The sequence below is a fragment of the Coturnix japonica genome, chromosome 16, assembly GCF_054131305.1.
Source record: "Coturnix japonica strain WE chromosome 16, WE-NBRP24, whole genome shotgun sequence".
In the NCBI taxonomy this organism is placed as follows: Eukaryota; Metazoa; Chordata; class Aves; order Galliformes; family Phasianidae; genus Coturnix; species Coturnix japonica.
The window spans coordinates 4,990,122-5,001,676 of NC_140678.1; the positions used below are offsets into that span (position 1 = coordinate 4,990,122).

An 11,555-nucleotide genomic window follows, 5' to 3' on the forward strand; every position below is an offset into this window, starting at 1 on the left:
CAGCACGGCTGCAGGCTGTTCAGCCGGGGCTGCAGGCGGGTGCCCAGGGCTGTCCTGCAGAGCAGGGTCCCTGCTGTGCCCCAGGGGCTGTGTGCCGGGTATGGGACTCTGCCGCCTGCCAGGCTCAGCACTCAGCCTGCCCGGGGAGCTGCCCAGGGTGCTGCGGGGAGACATGTGAGGGGAAGGAGCCCCCCGGCAGGGCTTGTGCTGCCACAGCTGCTGCCTGGGGCAGGGGGATCACAGCTCCACTGCACAACAGAATGTTGGTAAGGATACTTTGCAAGAGTAAAGCCAAGGCAGGGATTTTCCATTTCTTGTTCTGAGTGAAAGCAGAAAGGATTGGAGGCAGAAATCTAAAAGGGGCTGTCAACTTTGAACACAGCTCGGAGACTCCTAAATATATCTCCAATCAATTCGCTGTTTTTTGAACAGTCACACAGGCTGTGCTTTCAGCCTCACCTGCCTAAAAGGATACAATCAGCATAAGTTATAGTTGATTTCTGCAGGCATTAATAGTTCACTGTCCTGCAAACAGGCAGATTTCTCTAAGACAAACTGAAGTGCACAGAGGCTAGGGCTGGTGTCTCAAAGAGCAGCTGCAGTAAAGAGGAAAATAGCCAGGAGGTTGGGGTATGATTAGGAAATGAGAAGAAACTAAGAGCTCCCCAGTATTCTACTTCTTAAGGGATGGTGAAGCTCATGTAAGTAAATACAAGTTATGGAGTTCAATAATTATTTTCCTAAGCAAAAGGAAAACTTATATAATATAGCAGGAGGAATGTCTCTGAAAATGGTCTAGACTTGTCATTATCTTCTGGTCTCTGAGCAGGACTCCAAGCCCAACAACAGCAGATGTCCAACAGCAGCTCCACCAGCGAGTTCCTCCTGCTGCTGTTGGCAGACACGCGGCAGCTGCAGCTCCTGCACTTCTGGCTCTTCCTGGGCATCTACCTGGCTGCCCTCCTGGGCAACGGCCTCATCAGCACAGTGGTAGCCTGCGACCGCCGCCTGCACACCCCCATGTACTTCTTCCTCTTCAACCTGGCCCTCCTCGACCTGGGCTGCATCTACACCACTCTCCCCAAAGCCATGGCCAACGCCCTCTGGGACACCAGGGCCATCTCCTACACAGGATGTGCTGCACAGCTCTTTTTCTTTGCATTCTTCATGTCAGCAGAGTATTCCCTTCTCACCATCATGTCCTATGACCGCTACGTTGCCATCTGCAAGCCCCTGCACTACGGGACCTTGATGGACAGCAGAGCTTGTGCCACCATGGCAGCAGCTGCCTGGGGCACTGGGGTTCTTCATTCCCTGCTGCACACTGCCAGTACATTTTCACTGTCTCTCTGCCAAGGCAATGTTGTCAACCAATTTTTCTGCGAAATCCCCCAAATCCTCAAACTCTCTTGCTCTGCCTCCTACCTCAGAGAAGTTGTGTTTCTCATTTTTAGTGTCATTTTAGGCTTTGGGTGCTTTGTTTTCATAGTTGTGTCCTATGTGCAGATCTTCATGGCTGTGCTGAGGATGCCCTCTGAGCAGGGACGGCACAAAGCCTTCTCCACGTGCCTCCCTCACCTGGCCGTGGTCACCCTGTTTCTCAGCACTGCCTTTTTTGCCTACCTGAAGCCCCACTCCATATCCTCGCCATCCATGGACCTGATGGTTGCACTTCTGTACTCAGTGGTGCCTCCAGCATTGAACCCCCTCATCTACAGCATGAGGAGCAGGGAGGTCAAGGATGCAGTGAGGAAAGTGATGACCAAATGTATTTCAAAAGCAGTGAACTGCTCACCTTTTTGAATTCATGACTTGTAATACAGCTTTTTACTGAATCAAACTCTCTTTTATTGTTTTGTGCCATTTTATCTGTGTAATTTATTCTTATTGTTTTAAAACTAATACTATAATGATTTTCATTACAAAGTCATTACTCAAATCATTTCCTATTCAGCATGTACCTTTGTAGTTTAGCCCAGACACTCTGTATACAGTGAAACAGGCTCTCTGTGAACCATAACATAATAAAGGTCATGCAGTGACTCTGTCCATCCTCCTTCTTATGAGACGTTTCTGGAGCTGTCAGGGTCAGATGTTCTCAGAAACCCACAGTCCAGCTGTAATCACACAGCTGTTCATCCGTCTGTGCAATCAGCCTGCAACAGCTGATGGGCCATCCCTGGGCTCCTGGGTGGGGTCTGTGTTTTCAGGCTCACATCTGACAGTGCCTCTGAGTGTCCAGCAGCAGCAGCTGGTTTGTACGTTGGTTGTCAGATTCCTTCTTCCTCATTCCCTCTGAGACCCTGCACTGGACAAGTTCTTGAATATGGGTTATCATGTCAGAAGTGTCCAAGCTTCCTCCAGGGCTTCTTCCATTTTGTACACAGAATTGGTCACTGCCTCCTGGATGGTATGTGGAAGAGGAACTGTGCACAAAGCTCTGATAGGTCCTACAGGAGACATTCCGGAACATAGGGATGTAGGTAGAAAGCTGCCCCTAATGAGATGACTGACACGAGGTCAGGAGAATCCTGGAGAACAGAGATGGGAGAGTGAGGGTAAGGAAGAGGAGCCTACATGCCTTGCTTATATGCATCTCCACCAGAGAAGGTGACCCACCATTACCACTGCTGAAACACACCTCCCTCTGCCTAGCTTTGCTCACATCCACTGTTTGGTCTCCAGAAACATTCAGCAAGTGTTGGTCAATGTCAACAAGTGTAACATTTTTCCACTTGTTATTGAATGGCACACTTTTGCTTCATATGCACTACCATGTCAGATGCCATTCTGTCAGGCTGCCCATCTGCTGACAACTGTCACCCGGCAGCAACACGTAATGAGATGTTGTTGGGAAGGTTCAGCCTCTACAGTCACATCTCCAACATCTGCCTTTGATTTTACGGTCCGGGTCACATAAGATGAGGCATTACTTCTGAAGCAGCTCTTATCTGAGTTAATAGTTGGTTGACCTGAGAATTCATTTCTAACGTGGTGGGGAGATCACTGCAGTGGAGGCTGTATGTTAAGCAGCCTGAGAACTCAGACCACATCACATTTCACTTGTTCAGTGTTGGACTGTTACAAAAGCCTGCTTCTTTTTAGATGTCATCAGTCCAGATGAGGACTCTCCTTTTTATGGGAAATGCCCTGTGAAAGCTGTGACCAGCTGGCTGTTCTGTCAGATGAAGTACTTCAAATTGGCATATCATGTTTCCTTGTAGAATTCTTGAGTTGTTTGCAGTTCTAAGCCATTTACCAGCTCTCTATTGTTTCATTTCTTTCATCCAAATACAACAAGACTCACTTTCTTTGAAGCCATGACAGGAGGCTGGACCATCATGGGAACAAAACCCGTAGGACACCTTTGTTCTCTGAAGTTCAGGCACACAGCCCAGTGACTTCAGATCTTACTCAGGTACCTTCAGCCAATTTTCACCCTCAGCCTTGGATTCCGTGCCTGTGTGTCCTAATGGCAAACTGTCCTCATGGACAGAGGCAGCACTACTGCCATCTCAGACATGCAATGCAGATATCTGGATGTAACATGGGGTCTTCTGCTCTTGGCTATGTAAAGACAGCAGAAAATACACGACACATCTCCTGACGTGACTTAAGTGGTCTTGTCCCACCTGAATGATGCCATGATTCTATAGTTCTATGGTGCTGTGATTTCATGGCTCTGTGATTCCATGACTCGCTGATTCTAGTCTGTGATTCCATGGTTCAGGTATTCCATGATTTTGAGATTCCATGATTCTAAAAGGCATGGTCTTTGGGTTTTGAAGCAATAAATGAGGAGGAAACCAATCAGCCATAGCCAAGTTCTGTTATTCACTCCTGATCTCCAGCATGATGACAAAGGCACTGAGTGAACACTGCCAACCTTCCTGTGTCTATGTTTCCCTATCACCCAACTGTCCCCACTGCCCACACAGAATCATAGAATGGCCTGAGTTAAACATACCATATGATCATCTAGTTTCAATCACCCTGCTATGTGCAGGGTCACCAACCACCAGACCAGGCTGCCCAGAGCTACATCCAGCCTGGCCATGATGGCCCCACCTACAAACTTCCAGATCCCTGTCACCAAGTAGTTCCCATTTGGTTGCATGTCCCCATTTTCCCATAACTCCATGACTTCCCCAAACTGCCGTGACATACTCATGTTCCCATGATGTGTTCATATCACATGATGTTCTTGTATCTTCATGCCCTCATATCCCTGTGTCCCCTTGCCTTCCAAATATCTCCTTAAGTTCCTTACTACTCATGTCCCTATTACCCTCTCACCTCCCAGTGTCCCCAGATGCTGTATCCTAGTTCCCAAAAAGAATCAGCCTCACACCTTGTAGTCTCACAGGACAGGACAGAACTCAGGGATGAGTCCTTGGACAAAGACATGATATGAAGACAGCGTTATCTCTGGGTGGTCCTGGGGGAAAGAAAGGCCGTGTGTGCTGAGTGCTGGGACCTGAGGGCTTTGGGCTCAATGCCATCAGGATCCCAGCACTCAGTGTTCTTCCTCTGATCCCTGGCTTCCTCATGTTTCCTGGGGCCAAGGAAGGGGACGGCTGCATGCTGGGCTCAGTCCATGTCAGGGGAGTCTGCCAAGCCCAGGGGCATCTGGGGAGTGGGAGGGACTCTAGGAGGATAAATGCAGACGTGTCCTCCTGCAGCCTCACCCAGCTCCCAGAGCACAGAGGAAGATGAAGGCAGCTGTGCTCAGCCTCGTGATGCTCCTTGGTGCCCTGTGCTGCACAGTGGAAGCTCAGGTGAAGCATCTGTGGGGGATGTGGGCTGGGGCTGGAGGTGATTGACTACTGGCGATCCCTGATGCAATCTCTCACTCTCTCTCCTACTCCTCTCCCCACAGTCACTTGTGCAAGTGCCGGACTCCGAAGTTGCTGTGGTGAGTTCCTGGGCAGCCATGCTGATTGTGCCCAAGGATGGCCCTGCAGGGAGCTCTGAAGGAGCGGGTGGGGTCTGTCCCTGCCTGGCAGAGGCTGCCCCTATATTTGGCACATCCAAATTTCTTCCATTTGCACCCTACTCATCTTTTCTCTGGCTCCCCCAAATCCCTTTTCTTGGCTGTTCCAAATGCCCTCTCTTTGGGTCCCCACATCCCATCCTTTTTGCACCAACAGATCTCCTTTAATTGGCAACCCGATTCTCATCTCTTTAGGTCCCCAATCCCTTGTGTTTCATTTTCCCTCATTCTCCATTCCTCTCTGTTTAGCACCCCCAAGACTCTTGGCACCCCTATTCCCCTCCTTTGGGCTCCCCAAACCCCTGCCCTGTCCTTATGCCCAACCCCAGCCCTGGGCTCCTCCATGGGCAGAGGTGCAAAGACCTTGGCAACCATGATGTTGGGGGCAGCCCTGGGACCAACCAGGCTGCTTGGATGGGGTCACCCCGTGATCCCCCAGACTCACAGTTCCCTCATTGCTGCCTCATGGCTCTTCTTCCTCAGGCGCCACCACCTGTTGCTGTTGCCCTTCCTGGATTGGTGAGTTGGGTGACCCTGGCGCAAGGATGGGGCTGGGATGTCTTGCTGTTCTCAGTTCCCCTGAGACTTGGGGACACTCCTGCCGCCCCAAGGCTGCTGTTGGGCTCCCTCCAGATGTGGGAGGGCAATGGTCAGGGGAAGGAGGCAATGGGGGGCAGTTGGGGTTGAGCTGGCCACAGGACCTTGCCTTGGCCATGCTGTTCTTATGCCCACAATGGGTCCCTGCACCTTCAGGGTGTCCCACTGTGCCTTATTGCCCCCAGTGTGTTCCATTCTCCCCATACCCTCTGTGTGTCCCTAACGGCCCCTTTTTCCCCAGGATGTGCTCAGCAGGACAGAGGAGAATCCCCCACGCGTGAGACGTGTGGCCCTGGATTTACATGTCTAGGTGAGCAGCACGGGGATGCTTACAACCCCACAGGGGACTTAGGGGACCCTGGCTGTATCTGGAGCCCTGAGGACTGGGCATCAGGTGCTGGGAACTGATGGTATGGAGGGGACTGTCCCTGACCTGTTCCAGGGGGACCTGGCCACTCTCACCTCCAGCCTTTCGCTTGCAGTCTACAGCGATGTGCAGAGGAACAGATCTGGAGGGGGCAGGCTCAGGGTGCCCTATGGATGGCCCAGAGTCACCATGCAGCTGGGACAGGGGCTATGGCTTCTGTCCCCAGGGGACCCACATCCTGCCCTGGGTCTCTTGGCTGCTGCCAGTCCTTCTCCTGCCCTAAGTCCTTGGGGACAAACTCTGCAGGGACAAGGCTCCTCCTTTCCAGTGATGCCCTCTGACATCCTCTGATGACCATTGCTGCCCTCTGATAACCAGCGTTGCCTTCTGATGACCAATGAAGACCCTGATGATCAATGACACCCTCTGATGATCAATAAATCCCTCAGCAAAGCTACACTCTGTGTGTCTGTGTCCTTGTTCTCATGCTCAGCACGAACTGCTTGGATCTGTCTCTGCCTGGCAGTAGTCACCTCAAAGTGCTGGGAAGCTTCCCCAGCTCCATGCCATGCGCACCATGTCCTGCACCCCTGTGGGCTTCGCCACCCTCTCTCATCATCTGCCTCAAAGTCCTAAAGGATGGAGATCCTCGTGCTGCCAAGCAGCCCCAGTACCCTCCCTCTGCTCTCTCTCAGCTCCTCCATACAATTCATCCCAAACTCGTTACACTTTGATCCATGGACACAGCATGACTACATCACCTTCCTTTTACCCCCAATCTTACTGCAGCCACTTGTCCCTCCTTTGGGTTTGCTTTAGTCCTCTTGCGTCAGTGCCCCATCTCCCAGAACAAGGTCTGCACATCCCCTCCCATGGACGCCTCAAATCTCCTGATGACCAATGAAGCTCCCTGATGACCAGTGACACCCTTTCTTGATCAGTGATCACTAGGAAGAGTGGGGAGTGAGCAGATGAGCATATGCAGTTTAATCCAAGCACCTGCTGGATTAAAACACAACTCCCACAGAGGTTCTGCTCGTCCATCGTGAGCTCTGGATCTAGTAGAGGCACAGAGACAAGGCTGGAACAACCTCCAGCAGTGTAAGATAGCTGCAGCCTAAGCCAATGGCCCCGTGGGTTACCTTGTTATCCCTGCCCAGCTTGGATGGGTCGGGCACACCTGGCTGGGCATTGACTCCTGCCATCAGCTCTGCCTGTACTAGGGCCTAAATTTCTATGTAGCTAACTCATCACCACAGCCATAAGGCCCATGTAAACTGACAGCAGTCCCAAGAACAAGTGACAGACATCCTGCAAGTCTGTAGAATCATGAAATCATAGCATAACCTGAACCTGAACAGTTAATGAGGATCATTAACTGCCACTCCTGATTTCATGCAGGACCACTCAAAGCTCAAATCATACCTCTGAGAGTGTGTTCCTGGTTCTTTTTCAACTCCAGCAGCTTGGGGGCACAACCTCCAGCAGGCTTTCCTTGTTAACAAGATGGGTGAACTTGTCTCAGCAGAGAGAGGGAGGGGATCTGCTCCTCTGCTCTGTGCTGGTGAGATTTCCCCAGCAGCACTGTGTTCAGATGTGGAGTCCTCAGCGCAGGAGAGACATGGGGCTGTTAGAGGGCATCCAGAGGAGGTCCACAAATAGGAACCCAGGGATGAAACAACTCTGCTACGTGGACAGGCTGAGAGCTGGCGCTGTGTAGCCTGGAGAATGATGTGAGGTGACCTGAGTGTGTCCTTTCAATATCTAAAGGGGGTCTGTTGGGATAGGACAAAGGTAAAGAGCCCTGACCAATACCTTCTAGGAGCAGACATTCTCCTTCCGCACAGCCTTTACAGATATAAGCCTTGGAGATAAAAACTCCACTTTCTGGACTGTCTGTAATTCATTAGGAATGGCCCAGCCTAAAAGATTTTAACTGCTTGCAGAGCAGGCTACCCAAAACATCTCTGAAATCCCAGCTGACTACAAGGCAAGACACAGTAAGCTCTGGAGATAAATTCCACAGAACATTACTATTATTTCTACTGGCTGGGAGATGCATAACTAATGTGCAAAGCTGAAAGGATTACGTAGGAATAAACAGAACCCATTAAGCAGAGCTTGGAAATGAGGAATGTGAGCACAGTGTTATTTCTCTCAGGAAAAGCAAAGCTGGGTGACACGTGTTCTGCTCCATACTTGTCATTGCTCACATTCTGTGGCAGGCAGAAACCTTCAAAAAGAAAGCTCCTTTGCTAAAAAAGGTGCATAAGGAGAGAGAGTAGTTCTCAAGAGACACAATTCTACCTACACAACCAGCAAGGAATCCTAGACAGGTGGCTGGACCTGGGCATTTTGTGGATGAGGCCATACAAATGCAGAACGAACTTCTACAAAGGTTAGGTGCTGCTTCATTTGAGCTAGTGATGCAACTGCTTGGTACAACTTAGTATACTGTCATTCTTACATTATTAGTTTTTGGAATATTCCTCACAAAGCAGATTACAGTGATGGGGATCATACTCTTGTGTAGGGAATGGACTTCTGCCTTATTGCTACAGCTGCCTGATGACTTTCTGTACAATCCTGCCATATCCTATATACAATTTCTTCTCAGTACAAGAAAATTGTCTCTATTTACCTGACATTTCTTTCTCTGCTTTGGGTGTCTTCAGAAAGCTACTCCTTTCCAGCCCTTCACCTCAAAGATGCTTAGTAACACTGGATATCACAACATCTGGCTTGCAATAAGACATCAGGAAGGTTTTTCACCCTAAGTCCTTATTTCTTCTGCTGTGTTCCTCAGGAGCATAGCTGGATGTACAACAGCCTGTGGGAGTTGTGGAGACTGCAGTGAGCCTGTGCGAGGAAACTGAGATCTGTCTCTCAGGACCCCAACTGACATTTTCTGACAGTGAAGACAACTGATGGGTGTTAATACTGTGGCTGGATTTTCTCTCTGCTGACTTACTTCTGAGGAGTTCTAAGCCAAGGGAAATGAAAGAGCAGCATGCTGTCTCAATGAGGTTCCCTGCTGTTTTTGACAAGACGCAAGTTATACTCTGTGTAGTCACCTCCTAATCTTACATACCTTCAGATTTGTTCCATGAGAGGATTTTACTTATTGACAAATGCTTTCTGTATCAACCTCCTCAGGGCATCCTTCACCTCCCTGTTCCTCAGGCTGTAAATCAGGGGGTTCACCGCAGGGATTACCAGTGTGTAAAACACAGCTGCCACTTTGCACTGATCAGCAGAGCTGCTGTGCACGGGTATTAAGTAGATGAAGAAGAGAGTCCCATAAAACAGGGTGATAGTAGACAGGTGGGAGGCACAGGTGGAAAAGGTTTTCCACCTGTCTCGGGCACCATGAATCTGCAGGACAGCAAAGATGATGCACAGGTAAGAGATGAGCATGATGCTCACAGTGCCCGAGGCTGCCACTGCAGCAAGGGCCACGTGTAACCCTTGTGCAAAACGTTTGTCAGAGCAAGAGAGCTGCTGCAGTGGGGAGATGTCACAGAAAAAGTGATCGATGACACAGGACCCGCAGAAGGACAGGCTGAACAGGGAAGCTGTGTGGGCAACTGAACTGATGCATCAACACAGGTATGAGACAGAGACCAACTGAGCACACTTCTGTCTGGACATATGGATCACATACTGCAGTGGGTTGCAAACAGACACAAACCAATCGTACGCCATCACGGCTAAGAGCACGACTTCAGCATTGATGGAGAAAGAGTGAAGAAAAAATTGCACAGCCCAGCCCAGAAATGAAATTACTTTCTTCTTTGCTAACAGATTGGCCAGTTACTTGGGAGCAATCACAAAGGAGTAGGTGATGTCAATGAAGAACAGGTTACAGAGGAAAAAGTACATGGGGGTCTGCAGGTGAGAGTCAACTTGAGTTAACATGATGATGGTGAGATTCCCCACCAGGCTGGCAGTGTAAATGAGGAGCAGCAGAGTGAAGAGGAGGGCTCGTACCTGAGGGTTGTCAGTGAAGCTTAGCAGAATAAACTCTGCCACCTCGGTGAGATTTCCCTCCAGCATCCCTGTCAGGCACACTGTACACAGCTGGAAGCAAGCAGACACATCAGTGAGCAAAGCAGAATACTCCTTATCTGAGTCTTACTCTTTGATGGGAAAGTAAATAAAAAGAGACCTCAGGCACTAGAAAATATGTAGATGAGGTTAAAAAAAATAAGAAGTTGTTTTCCTGTCCTCTTTCTTCCTATCTGCTTTTTATCATGTGGGGATGGAAAACGAAATGCATTTCAGAGAATTCTTTCCCTCAGGACAGCGTTCCAGCAGCTGGGATAAGATCACACTTGCCAGAAAACTTGTCACCTCTTGAGAAGTTGCAGGGGATTCATATTGAAAGCAACCAGGCAAACGTCCTGTAAAGTTGTCACAGAGATCAGCTCAGAGGAAGAGAGGTGACAAGAATCCCAATCTCAGTCTGAAGTATCCTATAGTGCTCCAAGGTGGAAAAGCCTGAAGAACTCCAGACCCTGCAGCCCTTCTACATCTGGGACTGGAAGGAAGCTCTGTTTCCTGGCTACAGACCTGTTCAGTCTGCATTTCAGGATGAATGCCTGTTGCTGTGCCTGGACTTCTCCCTCACTCTGGGCACTCATTCCTCCACAAGGTCTCCACCACATCCTTCCTGACTTCCCCTCCTCCTTTGTCCAATCTTAAAAACTGGAGCACACCTCAGAGAAAAGCACAAAGGTGCACCAAATCAGGGCTAGAGGCATCCGACTGATGAAAACCAATCCTGTACAGCACTGAAATGAGACAGGTATCTGCTGTCTTACAAAAGTTGATCACAATCAGAGATGCCCCTAAATGCAATAAATAAATAAATAAATAAAAGTGTTGATGTTCCATCATCCAAAATCTAGGAATAAAACTCTCTAACTCCAGTGTGGTGTCACAGAGTGGTATTCCTTTATTCCCCGGATACTTGACAAGCTAGCGTGCTCTCTCAAAGTTCAGGTTCTACATTTGAACTGTTCCAACATGCACAAGCAGTACACGGGCATACATATTCATTCTTTTCCAAGAAATTATTCATATATGCTAATGTCCTTCTGGGCACGCTCAGTTGCATCTGTGAGGTCATATGTTCATTTACTTAATCCCCATTTTTCCATCCTCAGCCTCATCACTTAGGCTTTTGGCTGATCCTCGGTTGTTTTTCCCCAGTTTGGTGGATTTCCATTTTTTGGGATGCAACAGTGAGCAACTTTCCACCTTGGTGCACTCTAATCCAAAACAGTATATGAGAAACCTGAGGAAGAAGTCCTTGCATCTGATGGGTACAAAGATAAAAGCAGCCAATTATGACTCCAGTGTGTCTTGTGAAGCAGAACTGGCAAGAAAAACAAGGCTGTTCTCACAGATAGAAATAATATAGATATAGATAATATTAAGTGTAAAGTGATGAATCAAAAAGCTTAACTTTTCTGAGACTGGAGATCATTAGAGTTGAAGATAAAGACATAACAATATTAGCACTTTTAGGATCTAGCTGGGTGTTGTATTTCTGCCTTCCATCTCAGAGGCCTTTAGGAAGACTCAGCGCATATT

At 49.0% G+C, this 11,555-nt stretch overlaps 1 protein-coding gene, 1 long non-coding RNA gene and 1 pseudogene across 3 annotated transcripts in view; 2 read left to right on the forward strand and 1 right to left on the reverse strand.

Annotated features, from left to right (window-relative positions):
* LOC146758216 (uncharacterized) overlaps positions 1-6,414 on the forward strand; it is a 233,032-nt gene extending 226,618 nt beyond the window's left edge. Inside the window, exons 1-5 of one of the 2 annotated variants that reach the window (XR_014934944.1) lie at positions 4,675-4,778; positions 4,880-4,915; positions 5,477-5,512; positions 5,832-5,900; positions 6,073-6,414. This is a non-coding gene — a long non-coding RNA (uncharacterized LOC146758216). Of the gene's footprint in view, positions 1-4,674; positions 4,779-4,879; positions 4,916-5,476; positions 5,513-5,831; positions 5,901-6,072 lie in introns of those variants that run through there. The other variant, XR_014934945.1, reaches the window with a different exon arrangement.
* LOC146758222 (olfactory receptor 14J1-like) lies at positions 841-1,803 on the forward strand. The gene has a single exon (XM_085517948.1). The coding sequence runs from the start codon at positions 853-855 to the stop codon at positions 1,801-1,803; it is 951 nt and encodes a 316-aa protein (XP_085374074.1). The 5' UTR covers positions 841-852.
* Positions 6,415-9,074: 2,660 nt separating the features above from the next.
* On the reverse strand, positions 9,075-10,013 carry LOC146758223 (olfactory receptor 5AR1-like; annotated as a pseudogene).
* Between the last annotated feature and the right edge of the window lie 1,542 nt (positions 10,014-11,555).